Source organism: Manacus vitellinus, unplaced genomic scaffold (assembly GCF_001715985.3).
Source record: "Manacus vitellinus isolate BGI_N305 unplaced genomic scaffold, ASM171598v3 scaffold_2_pilon, whole genome shotgun sequence".
NCBI classification, from domain to species: domain Eukaryota; kingdom Metazoa; phylum Chordata; class Aves; order Passeriformes; family Pipridae; genus Manacus; species Manacus vitellinus.
In genome coordinates, this window is record NW_021940208.1 from 52283060 (window position 1) to 52307793 (window position 24734).

At 38.7% G+C, this 24734-nt stretch overlaps 1 protein-coding gene across 2 annotated transcripts; it reads right to left on the reverse strand.

Annotated features, from left to right (window-relative positions):
* Positions 1-4439: 4439 nt before the first annotated feature.
* On the reverse strand, positions 4440-19309 carry GYG2 (glycogenin 2). 2 transcript variants are annotated; one of them, XM_018071492.2, is made up of 9 exons: positions 19268-19302; positions 18400-18541; positions 16493-16667; positions 15120-15282; positions 14458-14584; positions 13342-13564; positions 10574-10714; positions 8795-8905; positions 4440-6889 (listed from the first exon to the last, which is right to left on the reverse strand). In XM_018071492.2, exons 2-9 carry the CDS (start codon positions 18402-18404, stop codon positions 6728-6730), a joined length of 1107 nt encoding a protein of 368 aa, XP_017926981.2. In that variant the 5' UTR covers positions 18405-18541; positions 19268-19302; the 3' UTR covers positions 4440-6727. The 2 variants fall into 2 exon arrangements, with proteins under 2 accessions (XP_017926981.2, XP_017926982.2); XM_018071493.2 differs by having other exon boundaries at positions 6779-6889; positions 8795-8919; positions 19268-19309.
* Between the last annotated feature and the right edge of the window lie 5425 nt (positions 19310-24734).

The following is a 24734-nucleotide window of genomic DNA, read 5'->3' on the forward strand; positions in this document are numbered from 1 at the left end:
GTCAAGCCAATCAGTTTAGTAGCATCTACACTGTCAGTTAAACACAAGGATAAGATTTTCTCAGTTCACGTCACTGCCTTCCCCACTCCATTAGGTTAGATATCAGGAAAAAGTTTTTCACCCAGAGGGTGGTTGAACACCAGAATAGGGTCCCCAGGGAAGTGGTCACAACAACAAGCCTGAGAGTTTAAAAACTGCTGGACAATGCTATCAAGCACATGGTGTGATTTCTGGGGAGTCCTGCATAGGGCCAGGAGTTGGACTTGATGATCCCGATGGGTCCCGTCAATCTCAGCATATTCTGTGATTCTATGATTCATACAGAAGAACATGCCCAGTCCCACACTAGGTTATGATGAGAGCTTTTACCAGGGGATGGGAAGGTGTTCAAGCACTCACTCAGCTTGTAAGCATAGGTCAAAACTCTAGAAAGCCAGACTAGGAAGGCCAATACATCAGCAACACCCTGAACTCCATTTCCAAGCACAGCGTGAAAAAAAAATCACCCCATATAAATGTAAACATTAAACATTTGTGTAACACCTCATTCTTCTGAAAGTTAAATTTGCTAAACTGCCATATAGAGTCAGATGCTAAGGAGTCACGTAGATATCCATGGTGCCTTCCTGACATCCAAACATAGATAATTTTATCTTGGCTGGCATCTGTGGAAAGCCAGAGGGGCTTTCAGACAGGAGGAGGAAGAATTAGGGCTGGCAGCATAGCATAACTGGCTTTTGTTAACTCACTGCTAAGAAACCTCAACCAGGCAAAGAGAAATGTGCTTTTCCCATACACAGAGGGAGAGGCAGACAGTGCACACAGAGGTGATCTGCAGGCGACAAGGAGAACAACGTAATGGAAAATTGGTGAACAGGATGCACATCACTTCAAAAAACATGAGGGACAGGAGAGAAGATTTTTCAGTCCTAAACTCCTTTTACTGTCTAAATCTAAATGTATCTTAAAAGATAACAATTTTGAGGAGTGGTAAGCAGAGAATGGAGGTTAATTATTTTACCCATTTCATGCAGATCCTAGCCAGGAGTGGTTGCAGATCTCTTTGTCTGTATATACTCTAACCAGATCACATAAGATCTGCACACGCTATTATTCTGATCTCCTGGCAAATGTACATTCCCCGTTAAAGCAGGTGAACCCAACATCACCCAAGAGTTATCCTCAAGCACACTTTTGCATAAAATGCATTAATGTGTAAAAAAGCTGTTACAAAGACTGCTTGAATAACACTGGAAGGAAGAAACTCCTGAGTCAGTTCCCTAAGTTTGCTTGAAAAGTCATCTATAACGATCTTTTGCAAAATATATTAATATAAGAATAAAAGCTAAATTATATGCTTTCTCCCTTCTTTTCTCCCTTTGTAGAAAGGAGCAAGGACTACATAAAAATGGCCTGTTGGGAAAACCTGAGACAACTAACCAATCTCCAAGCCAGTGATAACCATACCAGAATGTGCCTACACATGGTTCAATACACACACAATAGAGAGGGGAGTATTACTCTGTAACAAATTAAGTTTGTTTTACTGAAAGAGCTGTGGTTGTACTGTGTAAATGTTTGACATTCACGTTGTACGAAGCTGACTTCCACTTAAATTGTTTGATCATTATTAAATGACATTTGGAATTGTTGCATTGGACTGACTCAACAGAGTAATTGGCAAATCTCACAGGATTGAGACAATAAGCTTCTAAGAAACTTCACTTCACCATGTTTAAATATTAGACACATTGCTTTGCTCCCTGCTGGGACTCAAGGGAATGCCAGCATATGGATCACAAGATCCCATCATTTAAGGATGCAAAATAATTGTTTAACAAATAAACTCAGAAAAGTAATTTGAGCTCAAAGTTCATCCAGCTTGAAATTCTCAAGGACTCTCAGTATATTTAAGAAGCATTTACATAAAGGACCAAAAAGAAGGAGTAAATATAAAAAAACCTTTTGCTTTTTGACAGATTGTAGGTTAAAATACACACACGCAGTCATATATATAGTATTGAACTCAATAAAATACTGAAGATTTTTTTAGAATGTTGTGATTGTAATGTTACATCTAATCAACTACATTAAAAAATCAAATTTATTCAAAACCTAGCTTTTTTTTTTTTGATTACCATACTACTGCATTATTAAGATTTTTTGAAAGTAAGAAAAAAACATTTAAAAAAAATCTCAACTCCCCATGTTGAAATAAAAGGGGTTATTACAGCATCCAAACAACCGTGACTTCTACTCTGCCATTTGTCTAAAAATTGTAAGTAAAAGGTTTGGAAACAGAAAGAATTTATGGAGGTTTAAAAATTAAAAAAAAAATAGTCTCTAAACAAAAGATAAAACATGTGCCCACCCATCACATGCAGTCAGTTCTGTTCCAAGTATTTAATACTATGAGAAGGCTTTGAATATCTTATTGCTCTAAAATAAAACAAAGTGTTTCATGTATTTATCATTGTTCAGAACACTGTACAGTGCCATAAAATGGAACAAACACTTTTCCAAGGCAGCTAACATCATGCCATCCTGAAAATCCTAAAATAATCACCAGTCAGAGGCTGGCTGTCTTGAAATTTATTTTTTTTATCTATCCAGTTTGTTGAATTTGAAAGGGCTCTGACAACAGTCAAAGTAAAATTCAGGAAAAAAATCTTGCAACTATTTTTCCCTTTATTCAAAGTATGTCATTTCCAGTTTTCTAACAATTATTATTTATGATGTTGAAGTCAAATATATATCACTGTACTTTTTTAACTACCTTTGATGTAATTATGATATGATGTTATTACAAGTTGAAAGTTTATACCAGGATGCAAATAAAGCTTGAGTGTCATCCCTTTAACCATTAGCACCACAGAAATTGTTATTTATGAGCCAGCCATCTTAGGATGAACAGAATTTCAGCTGAGATATTTTGCAACCAATATACTGATGATGCAGACTACTTCAATGACCACTAACTGACATGTATTTTTGCAGGCTATTTAAGAATTTACTACTATGCATTTAATCTCATTTAAAAGGCTGATTTTAAAAAAAAGAAAATCAAACTACAGAAATAAAATCTCAATATCATGACAAGAAAATTGGTGGGGAATTGGAATGTGAGATGTGAATTAATGAGCTGTGACTTAAGAAAACAGGCCCATCTCATGTTATTTTCAAAGTCATAGGAATCAAAACAGTTTAGATTAGGAAAGCAACAGAATCACATCCATTAAGGAATAAGTAGGCATGCTGCAGACTTGCTGCTGTTGAACAACTATATGTTTACAGGAGCACACAAACATATATCGCCATCTGCTACTAATCCAGCCTCCCGTTCATGGACAGAAAAATCAAGGTGAAAAAAACCAAATTGAAACAACTAAGCATTTTTTCGAATACCAGCTTCAGAAAAACAATTGTGAGTTGAATGAACTAGAGAGACAAAGAAAACTTCTTATTTACGAAGAATAACCCAGTTGGAAGAGTCCTCACAAGACACCAGGCATTAAGAAAAGTGATATTTCATGAATATCTCCTTTACTGTAGGCTACAAAAGTGTATTAGCCCACATGTCTAACCCACACTATCTCCTGTTTATACATGAAGAGCACTCAATAAAATTGTTGTATGGCAAATAAAATTACCCTCTAAATCAGGTTATGAATAACTCCAAGCACATGACAGAAGTAGTATCAGCATGTTTTGTTTTAAACACAAGCTGTCCTCTTTAAATACAGTCTGCCACACAGCAATAGCCTACACTTCTTAACTTTCTTCATCCTAAAAATACTTGGGGCTATACCACAGTTTAATGTGGAAAAATTCCAGGCAAAGCTTGGTAAGTTTTTTCTCCCCAAGTCATGTTTCAACATAGGAAACCTCAGCCCTGTGGTTCATGGCAGCATGCAGCCCATAACACCCCTCAGACCTGCCTGTGATCCCAGGATTTCAGAATGATGTCCATAAAAGCACAGAATGGTACCTGAAGCATAGCACTTGCAAATTCTGGAGTCACATACAAGATTTTCCCTTCTCACACATTGGTGACAACAGTTGTGTGCTAGAAGCCACTACAACACTACATTATGTGTAATTAGTTCAACTTTTTTTTTATGTGAAGACAGGATGTAAAAACTTGGGCAGGGCCTTTAACAGCTATACTTTTCCATGAAATACAATAAACAAAATACTGTTGTGCTAATTCAAGAGATCCTAAACATTATAATTATGTATGTCTGTAGGAATAATTATAAGTCTAACCTTTTAATTCTGCTCAGCGGGTAATGCTAAATGTCTCAAAAGCAATTAAATAAAATTAAAAAAAAAATTAAAGTAACTAGTCAGTCACAAATAATAATCCCTGGCACAGTGCAAACAACCTGTAACTCTGCATCATCTGATAAGTACATGACTTCATATGTCTTTTCCATTTCTTTTATTTCCATTACATTAATGTACATTCTTTGCAAAACATTGTATAAGCCACACAGTACCATTTTACATACTAACCGTTTGACCTGTCCAATCACAGCTCCTTTTACTACACTCATACACCTATATAAAAAACCTTTCAGTTACTGATTTCACATCAGTAATTTTTCTCTCATAATCTAATTAATGTGCCCGGTAAGATCTAGTTGTTACTGTAAAATGTACACCTCCCCGAAGCATGAGTTCACACTGATGACCAGTTTTATAGTCTTCAAAACCTGTTTGAATTATGTCAGCAACAATGCTTTCAAAACAGAGAACTTTCTCAGAAGTGCACAAGGATCACAAAGAAACAGGGCTAACCAGCAGATCAAATGCCACGTGAGTAAGAGGACACTGCAGCTGCTGCCATCTCCACACAGCGCTGCACTGGGCCACAGCACCAAGAGGTAGAATGCACCTACCTGCACTAACATGTGAAGGTCACCTACCCAGAAAGATGCAGGCTATCAAGGGTCCCCAGGTTAGTCAAAGGGAGATGATTCTTCCCCATTTCTCTGTTGACCCTAAAACATCTAACTTAACCTAGAAGCTTATACACAGAAGACACACCAATGAGTTTCACTCTTTAAGAGTGCTTAGAATAAATGAGAACTAGATAAAAATCAGAAAAATCCTACAAAAGTAAAAGCAAGTCCACTATTGTGAATATTAGAAAGTAATTCTAAGATACTCAAAGATATGTTTTTCTTCTTTTAAAGGACTTTTAATTTCTTTCATTAATTTCCCAATTTGTGCAAGTATTCTCTGCCCCACCCTCACATCCTTTTTGATGGAGGAAAAAGAAATAAAAATTTCTTCTTCCCTCCTATCCTGCTTTTTTTTCTCCACTAACACCTATGGTGATCCCTTTTATGCATAATGTAACAGCATTTTGAAACAGAATTCCCAAGTTATTTCATTATGTATATCTCTACCAAAATTAGTGACATATTAAGACCAAAATGTTTCAAGTCCTGCATCATCACTGCAGAATTTTTATTCTAATATTGAGTGAGGTTACAGATAACTGTGTCAAACCTGTTATCATATTAGCATGACTGTCAAGATCCTTTCTTTCAAAGTTTTTTACTTTGAAAGAAAGTACTTTTTCTTGTTTGTTAAGGCAAACTCGCTAAGTCAAATTTAAATACCCAAATTCACAAAACAATCCCCCATAAGTATTCTTAATAAAATGGTGTCTCATCAGTAGATTTTTTCTGGAACAACCCTCACAGATTTATTGGTTGCCACACACAGCTATTGTTTAAAATATCTTCAAAGGGCCTGTTTACTAAAACAAGTGCCAAATGTGTTTTCAGTTGCACTCAAATTGCCTGTAATATGGGGCTATCATCCTGAGTGAGAAGGAAGCCTTTATCAGCTGCAGTTTGAAGTATTGTAAACGAATTTATATAAAGCACCGGAAGGTTTACACCATACCATCCATGTTTCTTCCTCTGACTACACAACTCAGAATATGCAAGTAAAGCTAACAACCTTTTAAAAAGCAACAGTATCCTATAGCAACAATATAAAAGGTTAACATACATTACCAGTCTGTCTTAAGAGTTTTAAACCACTCTTCCTTACACTAGTTATAAAGCTGAGCATCTTCCTACAAACAGACAAACACAGAACATCCACTAGTGATCTCAAATGAACTCTAAAGTTCCTCTAATCCTAATCATATTTAAATTAAAGTTTTGTTGCAGACTCCAATGAGGACAGGATTTCATCTCTTCACTGTTTTCTCATATTGAAGTCTACATCATGGTTGCCCTTGGAAGCATTAATTTGGTTTCTGGAACAAGTTTTTTATTTAAATAGCTTTATAGTGTCTTTTATAAGTACTTCAGGAATAATCTCAGTCTGGGAAATAAACTCAACTTCCAAAATAATCTCAATTTTCAGCATGTTTCCCACTCATGACTGTTTCTGCAGAATGCTATGGGGAGGAACAGGGAAGAGTGATAAATACATGAGAGATCATACTCAGAGCATACCATTCATAATTCTTTAGAAGGCACTGTTGGAGAACAATGAAGATGAGACATAAGTAACGATAAAGATGAGGCACACTTAAAAGTTAAAAAAAAAAAAGAGTCTGTATCTGTTAATCTCCTCCAAGAATCTATGAGGATCCATAATAACCTCTGGCATCAGGTAAACTGTTAAGATAGCCAAGTATTCAAGAATTGCATTTATAGAAGAAACATATATCATGATGGCCTTTACAGTACACTCTATCTTAATGTAAAAATGCATCCAATTTCTTTTTGATATGTTCAAAAGAATCTTTCCCCATGTAGTCCATGCGCCCTTCCTCCCATTTTCTCCGCTCATCTTCTGGAATTGGTTTTGCTGGTTTAAGGTGAATAGACAGCTCTGAAACAGAATCTGCAACCTCGTTCTGTGGAAAGAAGCAGAACAGTGGGAGAACAGTCATTTGGTTGTTCTCATTTCAGTGTTGTGATGTTAAGCCTTAATTGTCAAACTTCTGCATTGTACACTCCCAGTTCAAACAATAAAACAAACTATTCAAACATCCATTCCTCCATTCCTGTTTTGATAATGTGAGATCATTTTCCCATGCTTTTACTACTTTCCATAGCATCTTTGAACATACCAAACACTTATTTTACTGATCTTTACTCAAACCTTGGTATACTCAGCAACAACACAATAAAAATTTTACAAATATGGCCTGTTTAGAGTAGAATAACTCCTACAATAAAGTGTAACCATTTATCTGTGCAAATCTTGTTTTCAGTAGGCTTTCATGTGAACATACATTTCTAGAATTTTTGGTCATTTGTTTTATCTGAACACCAGTGAGATCAGTATTATTTAGCAGATGTGAGACACATGGCTCGCACAAATTAATTCAAAAGAATGACACTATTCTTTATGCCAATAGCTAGTTCATTTTGAATGAGAGTCCAAAACTTGACCTTGAACTGGAATTCACAATTATCATAGGTGCACAAATGCAAGACATTATTAGCAATAATTTCAACCACATAAAAGATAAATTGTGTCCATGCTTGACCAATGCCAGTAAAAAGGGAACATCCCAACAATTATAATCTGTAATAAAGGTGAAATATAACAAGGACTAATCAAGGCAGCCACTGAAAACCTGCTTTCAGTACTACTCAAAGAGGCTTAAAGGCAAACAACTCATCTCATGTTATAAACAAAATTGAAATCAATTAGAATGACCTTCTACTGAAGCCCTCACAAATTCAATATACAAGTGTTTCAGAACTTAATGGGCAGGAATCAGTGGCTTAAACTGCCTAAATGCCCTGGAATATCCATTATATCTGCCAGTTTTGGGCAGACAAGGCACAGGACTTGTGCAAGACAAGGTAAGGTATTTCAAACAGCCAACATGACACTATATGCTTAGGTACTGCATCCTTCTGTGTGTATCCCCACCTGCAACCAACATCACTCTAAACATGAGTATAGTATATATTCTGAAGAGCGTGCTTGTTCCCTATATATGCAAACGTGCAGTATGCATTTGTATTTAATTTTTGAGTAGCAGTAATGCAGGAAGATTCCTTTCTTTGTCATTAGCAAGTCTTATCAACAGCTCTGGATGCAATTAACAAGAAGACTGGAATCATCATGTTTTTAGAAATGAAGAATTTTAGCCAGGACCCAAGCACCTTTGGCTGCAGGGGAGCTACAGGTGTTTTTCTCAGTCTTAAAGTATTTCACCACAGTGCTTCACAGTCATACAAAAGGCCTCATTAGGAAAATGGCTGTGTTGTGTACCTTACAAGGCCTTGACTCCCTATCAAGGCCATCAACACCACGTCTGTTCCTATTCTCACACCACCCACATGTGCAAGTATCCATAAATGCAGTGCAAGATCACAAAGGAAAGCCTAGTCAGTTAGGCTACTGCAGATTCCCTTTCCACTTGCTTGGAAATATCACTTCAGCAGATTAAAACAAACAAACAAACAAAAACCCCCACAATCAAAGAAAACAGAACAAACAAACAAAAAACCCAAACAGTTTTACTTGTATTAGTATTGGAGAACTAAAATTAACACCATGCATTGATTACTTGGGGGTTAGCACACAAAATGCCCATTTAAAAACTCCGAGTTTTGAAAAGATCACTAGAAAGGGATCACACCCCAGTATTGGAAGCAGTTAAGAAATTACATAGCTAAAAGATTAAAGAATTTATTTGCACATTGTATCATAATTAGTTGAGATTTCCCGAAAATTATGTTGGCAGCTAAGACATGCATGCAATCACCAACAGATGTACAATGCACAAAGCTACATGTACCAGTTCTGAGGTTTCCTGAAATGCAGGATGGGACACAGGTTGTTCTGAAGGTCTGTCAGGCTCAGAGAGATGGACGCTAGAATCGCTTGGTTCAACTTCATATACAGGTTGCTAAAATACAGCCACTGAGGTTTTATTAGGAGAATATTTTTTTCATTCATACAATACAACAGCTTTCAGTCTTGGGGTAGGGGAAAGTAGTGATGGGAGGAAAAGCAAGGAAGCACATTATGACCAAGGAGAAAATTCATCTCACCTAGCTTAAGCTATCAAAATGGCATTGAATCAAAATTCTTACTGTAATTAATCTAGGACAAATACCTCCATAGGGCAGTTCATCTCATCCTATGATAGGTTCAAAGTGTCTGTCATTCTTCAGTGACTACAGATACAGTTTCAGAAGTGAGCTTAGAGTAGACACCTACCATTCTTGAGGTCAAACCTCAACAAGAAAAATCTCATTTTAGGGCAACAGCTTCCTCTATGATGCATAAGCTTTTTATATGTACGAAATAAGAACAGAACAATGTATTCCAAAACAGAGGCAAAATAGATTGCCCCAAAAATATTGTCCCAAATATTTGCCTTTGACAAATACTGAAACATAAATGAGTAGGCAGACCCCATTCTGAAGTCTTTTCCCCAAAAACAATCCCACAAGACTACTGAAGCAAAGCAACAAAAAGTGGAATGATGGTATTCCTAAGTAAGAAGAGAAACAGGCTATTTTTTTCTAATTAATATGGTCTTCTGATAAACAATCCTAGTAATTGAAATAATAATAGAAATTTAAATTTTAATGAAACTACTTTAAGCGAACATTATAATTTTTTTTACCCCAAACAAACACCTTGATAATGTGTTCCTATTTGGTTTGAGCTTTCCCAATGGAGTCAGATGCATGAGGCACACAAGAAAATACATTCTTTGCAAATAAATTATTTTAAAGTTATAGAGCTGGAAGGCTCACAATTTTCCTTAAGCCCTGGAAAGGGAAAGGGAGACTACAGTTTTACTTTATGGAGTAACTATAGTCTAAGGAGATGAAGCACTGAACATATTAAAAGTTGTCTTCATCTTACTAGAGAGCAGTCCACAAGTTACAATAGCAGATGACATTAGAACACTAATTTTATTTTCTCCCAATTGTACCTTGCATAGCACGGTTTATCAGACAAGGTGTAATGAATTATACCTGCAGAAGCATTCTGTTATTATGTCCAACTTAACTCCTGCATACAATAAGGGGACCCAGTGCAACAGAAATACACAAATACAAGAAAACTGACAAAAGAAAGGAAGACTGAAATGTTCATTAGTGGATTCTTTCAAGACTCTCCTTGTTGCCCAATTCACAGAAATTTTGGGAACAGTTTTCTGGATCAACACTTGAGGGGAAAAAAAAGTTCTACAGAGGAGTGGTAGAAAGGATTCTAGTTTTAAATATATTAATTCACAAGACTATTAATATTCAAAATATTACTTTGGTAACAGATTTTTTTATATTACATTTTATTAAGTACCTAACAACTTTGAATAAGTAACCTCTTCCTAAAATACAATGCAAACTCTTTCAACCTCCAGACACCTCAAGCATGCATGACTTAAGATTAAAAAAAATAAATACCCTTTAGACTACTTTTGATGCCAGCAAGAACATTCAAGAGCTACAGCTAAATTGAAGATAAAATCTCCCAGATCAGAAGCATAATGAAAGAATCTCCTTTTAGTATATAATTTTACTTTGTTAGTGCAAATAGTAATATACAACATACTTACAGCTTCAAAAGTGAGTTCCTCAGGTGAACACACTGTGGGATTTATTTCATTTGCCTGCTCTGGAAGCTCAGGCCTTTGCTGTGAATTGGCCACACAAGGACTGACTTTCTTCAGTGTAATTTCAACTCCATTGAAAGTGTGCTAACAAAAACAAGAACATCTCACCACTAAAATACAATTTTTCAGAAAAGTAATATCTTATTTACAACAGCTGCACTTCCTTAGAGGGATTTCAGCATGAAAGGAATAAGTTAATGCAAAAAAAAGTGGGCTGTCCTAGATTCAGAGCACGTTGCAGTTTAGATTTTTGCACTCATGAGCATGCTAGCATAATCAGGAGGTAAATCTAACAGGTATTTCCACCTTCATGTTACCATATTTAAAGTATTTCTTTAATGCACAATGTCTTAAAAATAAAGCATGTTTAAGTATAAGATCAAAAAATACCCATTCCTTGCTCTGCCTTCCAATTTGTCATGATGTTAACAAACCAAATTATTCCCTGATGGTAATTGTTCAACTGATCCTTCGGGACTATATAATTAGTTCAAGGATGGTAATAATTTAACATTACAAAAAATTAAGAAATATTTACATATGCATAAATGTGATTTAATTTGTCATGTCTGGATACAAAATTAAAAATTGTACTTCTATACATTACTTTATGCTGCTGGTCCCAAAGAAATCATCTATTTATCAACAGATTTTTTTATTCTATTCATGAAAAGCATAGATTTCTGCATTTCCTCCAAAGAAGAAAAAAAGCATAGAGATCAGTAAATGTTTAGTGACATACAAGTACTGTGTATAACATCCTAAATGTAATTAACTCTGCTTTTGCAATCCTGATTTATTTGTTATGACTATCATGAAACAACTTATAATGCAGTTCTGAAAAGGTGAAATTTTATTATAATTCAAGGATTAGTTTGATGGTCTATATCAATTTAGCTTCAAGAAAAACAAAAGTCTGTTTGTTTCAGAGCCAGATTATCACCTTCCTCAGCTAATTTGTCTTTAATTTGCAGAATCTATGCACATACATTGCCAAAAAAATGGTTTATAAATTAAGAAGAGGGCTGCAGTAAATCTTTAGGAGGGGTTTTTAGCACTATTGGCTTTCCAAACTGCTACTTTGGATGCTTCTACAAGTAATCAGTGCTACTACCAATCAACAGACCACCTGTATTGGGATTACACAGCAAGATTTTGGTACCAGGGTGTGGGGGGAAGTGGCAGGTCCATGAAGCCCCCGGGACCCCTGAAACTTGAGGAGCTTGAAATATTGCACAGTGTGAGGCCTTTCCCATGAAGAACAGTAAGGCTAATTAAACATTCCCATGGACACAGCCTTGAGTTTTAGGGAGTTATCTAGAAAAGGATAACAGTACAAGGACGAGGTCGTTGATTGTATGCAGGTGTTAAATTCCTAGGTGTTTTTGTGAAAATATATTTACATTATGTCTGTGGGAAAGTAGGGGCCAGCGAGCTCCATAAAACCTGCCTACTGCTCTGAAGCAGCAGACACCTCTTGTCTCATCACTCTGTTTGTGCGTGTGTCTTCTTTTCCTCACAGACCAAGACCTACTGACAGATACCCTACGACAGTGGGGGGCTACAGGAGTAGCTTCTGTGAGAAGCTGCTAGAAGCTTCCCCCATGTCCAACAATGGAGCCAATGCCCGCTGGCTCCAAGATGGACCTGCTACTGGCCAAGGCCAAGCCCTTTAGTGACGGTGATAGCACCTCTGGGATAACAGATTTAAGAAGGAGGAAAAGTTGCTGTGCAACTGGACAACTGCAGGTGGAGGAGTGAGAATATGTGAGAGCAGCAACCCTGCAGACACCAAGGTCAGTGCAGAAGGAGGTGGAGGAGGTGCTCCAGGTGCCTGAGCAGAGACATCCCTGCAGACCATGGAGCAGACCATGGTAAGGCAGCTGCCCCCCTGCAGCTTGTGGAGGACCCTATACTGGAGCCAGTGGATGCCTGAAGGAGGTTGCAACCTCATGGGAAGCCCATAGTGAAGCAGATTCCTGGCAGGACCTGTGGAGCCATGGAGAGAGGAGCCTGCACTCAGGTTTGCTTGCAGGATTTGTGACTCCATGGAGGACTCATGCTGGAGCAGTCTGTTCCTGAAGGACTGCACCCTATGGAAGGAAAGCCCATGCCGGAGTACTTAATGAAAAACTACAGCCCATGGGAAGGACTCATGTTGGAAAAATCCATGGAGGACTGTCTTCTGTGGGAGGGATCCCACACTGGAGCAGGGGAAGAGTGTGAGGAGTCCTCCCCACAAGGAGGAAGGAGCAGCAGAAACAACACATGATAAACTGACCACAGCCCCCATTCCCCATCCCCATGTGCTACTGCGGGGGGGAGGTAGAGAAAATAGGAAGTTAAGTTGAGTCCAGAAAGAACGGAGGGATGGGGGAAAGTTGATCTAAGTTTTGGGTTTATTTCTCATTATCCTACTCTGATTTGACTGGTAATAAATTTGATTCGTTTCCCCAAGTTGAGCCTGTTTCACCTGTGACAGTACCTGGTGAGTGATCTCTCCCTGTCCTTATCTGGACCCATGAGCCTTTCGTTATGTTTTCTCTCCCTGTCCAGCTGAGGAGAGGAGTGATAGAGTGGCTTTGGTGGGCACCTGGGGTCCAGCCAGGGTTAGCCCACCACATCATGTAATTTCTTCCTCTAAAAACATAAAATTTTCAGAATTTTTGTTTTTGATTTCGACATATTCCAACTAACTCCTTATCAGTTACCTTGCATTCCTTGGATTCTGATTCTTCCATCTTTTGAAGTTTTTCTAACAAAGGCAGTATACTGGCACTGTATATATTCCACCAGAGGCCAAGAAATGACAGTTGATGAAAAGATCCAGAGGTTGTGTCATCCTGCATAACTCTCTTTGTCTGAAGGTTGTATTTGTAGTTCCAGGGCTTTGTCGCTCCCAAGAAGTGAACAACTTTGGCATCTCTACCAAAACTGTAGAGATCAAACATACATTAAATATTTTTTTAGCATATATAAACTCCTAAAGAAACACACTCTCACAGGTGAGATAATTGGACATTTTGCAGCAGTAACACATTCAAGATGAGTATATATTTTAATTTTTTTTTTCTATCTTATTAGTTTAAGTCATCTCATTTAAAATACAAAATGTTGCATTGCCATTCGCTTCCAGCTGCTCATTCTAGTAGAAAAGCTCATGAAGAGAACGGACAGGCTCATGCAGTACCATTTCCAGTCCTCCTGCCTGCTCTGTTCACAAACAAATACCACTTCAAATATTAAATCAACATAATTGGTTATTACTGATTTCATATTAAAAATTACTACTAATTATATTGACGTAATTTCACCTCCCAGTAAGAGTGTATTGTGCAACTGGAACAGAAATTCATAACACCTTAAATCCAACTTTCTTTTTACCTGAAAATTTTTCAACTGCATCGTCTGAAGTCATATAATTAGTAGCACAAATTTTGTTTCACAGAAGAACCTAAGAAGTGGTTCAAAAAATTTAAACAACAACTCCAACTGTTTCTCATAGAAATTACTCAAAATGAAAGGAACAAGTTTAAAAGTAGAGCTGTCAGAACCTAATGCCAAAGTAATTACATCTTTTCAAACATGAAAGAAGCTTCTGTGAAAGAACATGAGACAGTGTAGAGAACTCTGGGACTCTCCCTGTGTCCAGATGCAAGACATTCATATTGCCTTTAAGCTTCTATTGCATGGCTTTTACATAAGATCATTTGTTACTACTGTAATTTCTCATTCAACAGAATATGCCACTATTACTCTCTCTTACAGAAGGATGTCTGTTAACAAATTACAGAGGTTTACAGTCAGTCAGAAGTGTTACTACTTACTGATTGAAAGCAGGAACATAGGTGTATACAGCACTGCTGCTTAAGTTATAGAGGAAAGGTAAGTGTTTGCCAATATCTGCTGTTGCCCAGTTGCTGAAGAAGCTATTCAACAATCCTTGATCACCTCCTAAAGAATACATAAAACAGTATTACCAGAATTATGTATTATGTGTACACTCAAATTTATATCAAAATTTCACATCCAAGCATGGGAATGAGACTGGTGTGTTCGTGGGACAGCAACTTGGGCTTGAAAATATGGCCATGTGAGCAGGTACAAGTGAATAATACCTGATTCACTCCGATGCAAGTTCAGTGCAAATGAAGTTCTATTGTAATATATGAAGAAAGGAGTAGGGTTTGGTCTCCCTCAGAGCAGAAGACTGAAGATCAGCTGTATTTCTCTCTCCTAAGCCAGACAGCAAAATTAAAACTTACTGAGCAAGATTCAGATCCAACGTCCCTTCATTGCCCTTTTCTGGGAAGCACAGTCCACATTAAATCCACAGGTCTTAAATACAGCATAAGAGGCAAAGTTCTGCACCTTTAATTCTTTGTGGGGCAGAATTACACAAAGCGCAGAGAACTCCTGCTTTCGTCTTTTCTGCCTGATAGCATGGAAACTATGACTTGCACTTCATTCCTTATGCCTTGCCCCTTACCATCAAAGCTGCCATGTTCAGCAGCAAACTGGAGCAGTAGGTTGTAAGTTTTCAAAGAGGGACGGAACACAAATACTCCACTATTAAAGCAGTCAGGCCAGCCAGAATCGGGAGCTGCTGAAAACTCTTCTCGATCAAACAATTCATCAACATTGCAAAGCACCTTAGAGAGAGCAGGAAAAGAAAGAAAATCTTAGAAGAAATGTTTATCTAAAACATGAATTGCTAAATTAGTACCAATGCAGTAAATTGCTAGTTTGGTCTAGTATATGGCTTGCAGGGCATAAAAGTATTGGCAATGTAAATTGTGCTAGGGGTCAGAACCCCTATTTTTAATATAATAAGGCAACATTGATTGTGGTTCTCCAAGATTTCTCTGATGAAAGCACAGAACCTGTGTTATTATTTCATGAACCTTGGAGACCATCTAGAAGGTCCTTTTAAATATTATAACATACTCTGAAAATACACAGTTTCCTTCTTTCTTAGCTCACCGTTCATAGTTCATTATTCTCAGTAACTGCAACAGACCTGAATGAAAACTGCGTATCTAAATAATTTGGGCTAGCAACAGACTGACTAAAGGGGTAGTAGAAAAACCATTTCTTGCTACCAGTTTTCTAATGTAAGTTAAGTTCTTTGTTTTTTAAGCTTCACACAGAAGTGAGAAAATCAATCAGGTTAAGGCCCAGATGACATTTAAAGTTGATGGAAAGATAGCTGTGCAGTCACTGAAAGTCAAGACCCCACCTATAACAGTGAAAACCAGAAGAAAATTTTTTTCCGGAGAAAGATTACTTAATTGAATTTAAAACAAGGACAAAAATTTGCCTTCCTCCTTTAACTTTAATGTAAATCAGGAAATCATAAGCCTCTCTCCTCAAGAAGAATAACTTAATTTGGTTTCTGATTCAAATACTATTCTACTAAATTAAAATGTATCCCAGACTTTCAAAGTGAGCCATGAAAGTGCAAGGGAAGGCTGACATGATTGTCTGTGTCAAAATTATGGCCATTTTTTATCTCTATACTTCTAAAAGCTTTAAAAAAAAAGGAATTAATGTTTCTGGAAATTTTTTTTTCCATTTTAAAACCAGCCTGCCTTCCTCACCAGAATAATTAGAAACAAAAGTATATGAGAGAGATCTGTTTTAAACATCTATCAGAAGCCTCTGTGCACAGAGTGAGTTTGTGATCTCTTTTGATGACAATCCTGAGGCTACTTTCCCTAAGAATTAATTTATTTTTATGCAGCCAGCAAAACTGTGAGCAGCAAATCTGGTCACTTCACAGGCTGCTAGGCTGCCTGACAAGGAATTATCCCACACTGAGGAGACAGACCCAAATGTTTCCACAGCTCCCACTCTACTCACCAAAGTGTCTGCATCCATGAACACACATTTGCTGAATTGAGTAAGAGTCCAACAGTGAAGCTTAGTAAAGGTTACACCCAGTTCTGGCCTCTGCATTAGAGCCAAATGGACTGAGTCAGCACTGTCAAGCACATCCACCTGGATTACTTCATCAAATACACTGCGGAGGACTGACCTACCAGAGTGAGCAGTGGAGAGAAAGAAGGGTACTTAGACCTAAGTTCATCAGAGTTCACTTCAGGCATGAAAACAGTGCATGTTAACAGCACCATGTTAATTATGCCAATAACCAAGGCTAGATTGATTGGTTAGAATAAGAAGTCAGAAGTGCAAAGTCCTTGCAAATAGTCTGCTGAAGTGACATCTATCAGTCAGACCACAAACCATTCATTGCCTCTTCCACTATGGGGGCCAGCACATCTCAAAAGCAACAGCTGCTGTATGAAGGAGAAAACAATCCTTATTTAAGTCATTTGATCTCCTGTATAAACACAAACAGAAATTAAAGCAGCTTTCATCCTGCACAATTGATTCTAAAGAACAGCATCATACTTTGTTCTCTCTACATGGAACAGGATAAGACATGCACTGCCAGCACAGTCATTTGCACCCATTATGCCTAAGTAAACACAGCTTCAAAACTACACATTTTCAAACAGACAATATATACTTGCTCATTACTACAAATCATCTCAAATGAGACTTTTAGGAAGACACTTTTTTCTGTGCATGTCTTTCATGGGAATTTTATAGGTAACACTGAAGTAGGCAATTTTCCAACAGGAAAAAAAGTCTTTTAAACAGAGGTTATTTATTTGCATTATGCTATTAACTGCAAAGTCCTGGATATCACACAAACACAGAAAGAGAAAAGCCTGTGCTGTTTGAAATCTAGATTTCAGGGACATTAGCTTTTGCCGCCCTGATCTTCAAGGGACAGGAGTCAACCAAGAAAGATCTAAGAGTGGGTACAGATTTTTAGAAGGATAGTTCAGGGATGTACTTTTTTAAAAAATGCTATCTTTGATTAAAAATATATATTATAAAGGTTTTTCTTCCCACTGAATGGGGATGAAAAAAAACCCTGGGCATTTAGTATTGACCCATGTGTCAAATGGATACAGTATTCCCTCAGGAAGGTGACAGTGTTCTGACATAACAAAATCCATACATTAAAAAGTCTGTAAAAACAGATTTTTGTGCATCCAGTCACAGAAAAATGTGAAAACATGTTCCTTAAGCCAGATGCATTGCAAATATATTCACATGGCATACAGAAATCAGGAGTTTGCACACTGCCTAAGCCATAACAGAACTAAGAGCTTAAGTAGCTATGGCACAGCATGTTCCTTTTAACAAGTGACACAGTCCTCCAAATAACAGGGCTTGAATTCAACAGACCTAATCAGATTGGTGTAAATACAATTCTGTAGTGCTGTAGAAACATAACCCAAATTGGAAAGTGATTTTGAAAAAAAGAAGCAAGAAGAAATTAATTTCTCATCATGATAGCTGTGCACCAATGTTTTAAGATTACTCATCTGAAGCCTAGCCCCTTAGGTTTTTAGAGAGTTCTGATGTTACAGGTGGTTATATATCTTGCTCTTTCTAAAAGAGAAACACTTAGGGGAAAAAAACAAACAAACAAACAGCAGCAGTGCCTTTATTTCAGCTCAAAAGCATGACACTCGAACCTTAGTTCCAAAATTTTCAGCTTAAGTTCTCAATTATGGGCTTAAGACAATTTCTAGCCACAAGCTCTACTCCTGTAAGTGAATTCTTATTATGCTTGAAATCTTATCATGGATGTCAGAAATCACTAGCCAACAGGGAAGCCTACTAAAATCTTTGATGCTGTTGTTTGTTCTTCCATATTATCAAATCTCCAAAAATACATGAATACTTACCTCATCCCACTGGAAATCTCTGGTGTAATTAGAACTGTCAATTTTCTAGATGTCTTATGGTTCCTCAATGACTGTCCGAGAACCAGAGCGCCTTGACAGTACACATCATCGGTAGCAAGGGTCACAAAGGCTTGATCTGTTACTGCAAGGAAACATTCAGAAGGTTCACTTTACAGCTCTAACATAAGCTCTTTTGGCAGATTCCCTCCTCCTCTAGCTAAACAACAGGCTGTGGCTTTATAACAACCTGCAGTTTCTGTGATAAACTCTTTTCTCTTCCAAACTCCCCCCAGAAGACACAATCAAATAGAAAATCCAGTGAATGTGACTGCACTATGTATGTTTCTCAATTGTGTTATTTTTGATTACCTGATTTACATAATGACAGGCATGAAGTTTTTGGACTAGCCTTAAACAAATAATTCTCTAAGTCTTACTGTCTAAACATAATGTCAACCAAGAAAAGCCAAAATTGTACATCTTTAGGTTTGAGCTTTATCTAACATAATATAATACAACCAAAAAGGAAAATGTTCCTGTTTATACAGTGCCAAAAGCTAAGGAAAAGAACAAGATGTTGAGTACTAGCCAGAAATATTCTTCTTTCCATAACATCACTAACAGACATTATTCTTTGCTCTATCCTCTTTGTACTGGAGTAACTGGTGCTGGCTGAGCAAGTGCAGAGGAATTGCTACCAAGATTGGTACACCTCCCAGAAGCTGAGGATCCTTACCTCAAGTAACACCAAGAAAATTAGGAGTGTTCCCCATTGTCAAGAAACACATGGGAAAAAAGTCACAATTAAAAAAAGAAGGAAAGATACACTTCTGCACAACAGGAGACATAATGTATTTTGTAGAGATACCAGGCCTGTGGCAGTATCGTTAGGGGCTGCTTCTTCAGCTCTGCCCTCTGACAGAACCACCACTATCAGAGTTCTCCTGGGATGAGCCAGAACCAATGACTCAGCAAGGTGAACAGCCTTCTTGGAGCAGAAGGATGACCTCAGCATTCTAGGCTGCAAAATTAACCAGAACAAGACAAGCAGTTCACACAGATGAGGGGAATTTCACGGAGCTCTACAGAGTTTCATAAACACTTGCACTGAAATACTTGTTTAAAACCACTGTCACCCTAAGGCACAAGCAATTACGTTAAATAAATCAAAACAACGAAACAATAGCAACATAAAACCCCTCTCATACAGTTTCCAGGGTCTGTGAGAGACACTAGGAAAGAATCTCAGAGAACTAGTTGCAGAGAACCCAAAATATGACCTCATGGCTGCCTCAGCCAGAGGCTGCCAAAATTAATGAGCTCAAACCTCTAGCCTAACATCAAGTTATGCAATAAAGTATGGTTGGTGCTTGTGAATATTAAGCTCTCAGATACTAAGTATTTTCATTTTTCATGTCCTCCAAATCTAGAGCAAAGCACAGACTCACTGGTGTGTTGTCTTTGTCCCCCCTTTTTGCCCCTACCTCTCACTCATCTCCAGCCAGATCTGAATTCAAATCCAGCATTATATACATTATGTTTGCTGACATTGCAACACACCTCTGCACCTTAGGAGAATCCTCGTAGTATCAAACTTGGCCAAAAAGCCTGAATCACCCACCCAAATTTAAAATAGTTTGCAGAACTCACAGCTAAGTAAACTCCAATAATATTTCTAATGACAATTTCCAGAAGAAGCAAATGAAAAAATGAGCTTTCAAAACTCCTGTTATTGTAACAGCTCAAACAAGTTATGGGTGTTCCAGAAAACAATGAATAAGAAGTTACTTTAAAAGGACAGTTGTGCAAGTAAACTGCTCCTACTGCAATCTTCCAAAAGGTTAAAGGAATAAATATAAGCATCCATAAAAATCAATATAAACCAAAAAGACACTGAAGGCTACTTAAACAATAAAATTACTCTGAAAAGACAAAAAGTCAACAAAGAAAAGCCCTTTTGTTGGGCAACAAGCATCTTCAGCCAAAGAAAGGTAATAAAACAACTACTGAGAGGAATGTGGGAGGTAGGTTAATACAAAAAGCAAGCTGTGAAATGAGTGGGAGTTTAAATCTTAAAATACGGTTTTAAATAACAACCACGAAGCTGAACACAATCTTTGCATTGCTTTTGCAAATACTTTTAGCTACAGAAACTGAATCTCTACTTAAGTAATACATATAAAACCACACAAGCTAATCATCAAACAGTTCATCAAGCTGGTATGGCAAACTACCACATCCTAGACATGCTTTCATGCCCTGTACCTCTGGAGCAAAAGCTGTGGTCATAACCACAAGGAAGTAAACTGCCAAACAAATACTGCTTCTAAGGAAGTCTTTCTGATACCTCACAAAGAAACCAAGTGTCTGTTTTGAGAATCAGATGTGAGATACATGTTATGGCCTTCTTAATACAGTGAATGATTAATTAAACAGATAATCAAACTATTGACTGAAACAATTCTACATCAAAATATTTCTGGTGCAAGGAGAGAAGTATGTTCTAGCTATTTTAAAATCCTACAGGGGCATCACTAATCCATTACGGAACGATAGGGGGGTTGAAATCAAAATATTTTATCATTCTTCTTTCATCTACTCCTTGCTTTCAAGGAAAAAGTGTCACTTGACTTGCCTTATTTATAAATGTCCTTGGAATATTGTCCTCTTAAGTAAACATTTTATTTTTATTACCGAAAACTAAGGATCAGGTTTTCATATAAACTTATGAAAGTAAACTGTCCCCATGTAACTGAAATCGGGACAATGCTGCATTAATTCTAATGTACACAGGGTTTCACTTGCTGACTTTAAGCTGCAAAAGAAGATTTGATCTTTTAAGTTTGAAATCCAAAGGTGTAAGTATTTAGAATTCATTGCCACTGTTTGTTTTTTTTTAAATTGTCAAGAACACCACTATGCATAACTTCCAATTCTTTGTGCTGAATGACAGTAGGGTTTTTTATGGATAACACCTAGTGTGAAGAATATTAAGTTTTCAAGCAAATTGTTTTCAAGTTGTGGATCCTTATTGCTAATACCACTATCAGAGAATTATGAGAAAAGTAAGTGCATGATTAGCATCCTATTAAAACCCTATCATATGAATTTATAAATCTGCTCATTTCTCTTATATGGATTGCTACACAGCATATGATGATGCAAATTAAGAAATCATTATCATCAGTAGTGGCTTCTCAGTTTTATTACCTAACAATAGTTTCTTAGAACGAAACAAGGCTTTTCAAGAAAGTAACTTGGTGAGTTATTTTAGAACCTGCTCTGAAGCTACAGATAGCCACACAGAAAAGAAAGCAAAAGTATATGAATCACTACAGTCAGGGTGATCTTATGTGGAACTTGTTACATCTTTTTTAGCCAAGATCGCCAACTTCTTATGCTACTTACTGATGGCAGTAGTACCTCAGACACTGCCAAAGGCAAAATTCTTTAACCGGCATGAAAACCAACTCTAGGGCATCTAAAAGCCTTACTTCGAATATGGGCAGAGCAAGCAGACAAGGTGATGCTCACTTTGATGTTCAAAGGAAATTAACAAACACCAGGTACCCATTTTGAGAATCAGAATAACAACCACTGAGTGACCCAGATGCACCTGCCAGCTTCAAGACAAGTTTAAATATGGTAGGAAGGTTTTTTCCGTAATCCACGAGACAGAACTTTTAAAATGTATTTTCATATTTCTTCTGATAGACAGAGAAAGGATAAATGTGCTTTAACTGTTGCTCCTAGAGGAACAACTCAAATTTACCAAGCTGCCCAGTCCAAAATTGCAACAGGAGATCAGACACTCCTATGTTATGATTTTTCTACAAGCATATTCTAAATAACACATTGTCATCTCATGCATAAAAATAAGAGCAGATAAGTCAATAGCCAAACACCTCCAACAGGCTAGTTAGGTGTGTGCTGCCATTCATGCTAACCAACATTGTACAATTGCTTTCTTAAATCCCTCCCCAGTACCATCTGTTGCTCTTTTGTCACCTCCCCCTACTACTTCAGAGACAACCTGCAGGATGAGCAGGCTACAGTCTGGACCTGTGCCCACTGAGCCCAAAGCACTTTTCTGAAATCCCAAGCGACAATGACATAACACAGCCCCAGCTCACAGCACGTTCCCTAACAACGATTTTGTTACTCCCCTCCCACACGTAGGTCTCTATGAATCCTCCCCCAGAAGCATGTCTCAGTGAAAATGTGTTAGACTCCCACAAAGACAAAGCAAGCAACAGGCCTTGTCACTTCTCTGACCTAGCACAACCACGTCTTGGAACAGAAAGCTCTGCTCCAGCTGACACCCACAACGTTACGAGCAGTCAAGAAGTATTTCGTTACAAGTAGGTAAATGAATAACGCCATCAGACAATAACCTGTGTCAGACTCCCATCAGAAATTATTATGCAAGTTTTCAGCAAAGAGGTAACTCTTGCCCTAGTAAAAAATTTACAGCTTCCTCAAGTTGGGTCCAGTAGTAGAAACATTTACATTAGTAATGAAGATAAATAGGCAACACTTTACACAGACCTTTTCATAACAATATAAACTGATATTCAATGGAATGCAATATTTCTCTTGGCCTAATGAAGTTCTGCCTGATCCAAAAGCAGATCTGCTTTTATCTTTTATTAAAACAATACCGAATTTTAGTAGACAGGATTATGACTGTTGTGTTGGAAGAGGGCTTGATTCCAATTCTTTGTAGCTTTTACTATGTATTTTTCAGTTAAGAAGTTACATTCTGCTTCAAGAGCCTGCAATTTTGTTATTCAAAATAGTAAACGACCCTCATAAAAACTGAAATGCAACATTACAATATGTAAATAGACATAAGGCATAGCACCCAAAGCTAATTACAAAACAGTTACATACCAGTTTGAAAAACGTTAGTAATAATTGCTTAAGCAATCCAGAGACAGAACAGAGCAATTGATATATATCAAGTTAGATGTTTCCAGTCTTTCCACACCTTCCTTTAAACAAAAATAAACCCCAAAACAACAAACCAAACAAACCCACAATTCTCTAATCCTTTAATTTGCAGACTCCCTTTTTGCATCTTCCCAGTGGTGCTGAGGTGCCACAGGGATCCATCAGGCTGAATACGTGACATCCTTCAAATTGTTCAGTAAACCCAGCTTTGGGGGAGCTGCTGCTCAACCTTTCCCTTGGTTTTCAGAGCATGTTCAAGAAACAAAACGGCACCTTTACCCACCACATCTGGTTATCCCTAAAATCAGTACCTCACGGCTTTAAGCATAATCGAATAAGACCAATACCGCTGTTTTGTAAGAAGGGGCACGAGAAAGATTTCTCTGAATCTGCCTTAGACTGAGGGAGCCAACCCCAGGCTGTCACCCTGCGGATCCACCGGGAAAGCGCACACAGACCCGAGCAGGCCAACCTGTACGTACAAGCAGAACACATAAAGGAGCTCAGCTATTTCACTCCAGCACCCAGACAGTTAAAATCCCAATCTGAAGCTGCTAATTAGAGCACATGATGATAAGCACTGCTGATAAGGAAACCGCTAAGACCCTCGCCCGCATCGGGGTGCGAGAAGGACGAAAGCCCGGGGGGCACCAGCCTGCGCTGCCGAGCGGCCCTTCCCGCCCGAGAGGCTGCTGAGCACAAGGGGGGCTGCGGAACGCCGGTCCCCGGCCGGGGGTACTCACCGGGCATCCTGGTAGGCCCCGGGCCGGCCGGGCACCCACCTCCGCCACCGCCTCACCTGCTGGCGGCGGGCCCGCTAAATCGCCAAATGGATTAGCCCTCTTCCTGCTGAAGACAGCGGCAGGTGAATTACATTCGCAAGGGCTCCTGCGCAGCGGCAGAAAAACGGCATTAGCGCAGAGACCGTCGGGGGGCGGTGTTGGCACGACACCACCCCGCCCGCTTTCCCGGCGCTGGCTGTACTGCAGGACAGCATCCTCCCTTTGCCCGCTCCTCTTCCTTGCCGTGCGCCCCCGCGCCGCCCCGCTCCCGAGCAGGGCACAGTCCGGAGCTGGACCCGCACCCCTCGACACGGCCCCGCACCTGCCCGCGGCGCCCCGGCGCCCGCCGCCGGCGACGGCACTCCAGTGGGCGCGGCGCTCCCGCTCCCGCTCCATTGGCGGCCCGCGGCAGCGCCCACCAGCGCCTGGGGGAGGCCCTTCCCTCCCATTCCCTCTGCCAGCACGGCCCGGCACGGCCTCGGCGCGGCCGGGGTTTCAGGCGCTTTGAGCGCTTTGAGCGGCCCGGGTTTCAGGCGCTGCAGCAGAGCCTCCCCAGCCACGCATATGGCTGTGGAAAAACGCAGAGGAAGGAAGACAGGC

What these genes read in the sequence shown, in the direction of transcription:
- GYG2 (XM_018071492.2), bottom strand. An exon ending in TGAACATGGCAGCTTTGATG is followed by an intron (nt 14,585 to 15,119) that starts GTAAGGGGCAAG and finishes TGTATTCTTTAG; the next exon opens with GAGGTGATCAAGGATTGTTG. An exon ending in TTCAGGAAACCTCAGAACTG is followed by an intron (nt 6,890 to 8,794) that starts GTACATGTAGCT and finishes TTCTTTCCACAG; the next exon opens with AACGAGGTTGCAGATTCTGT.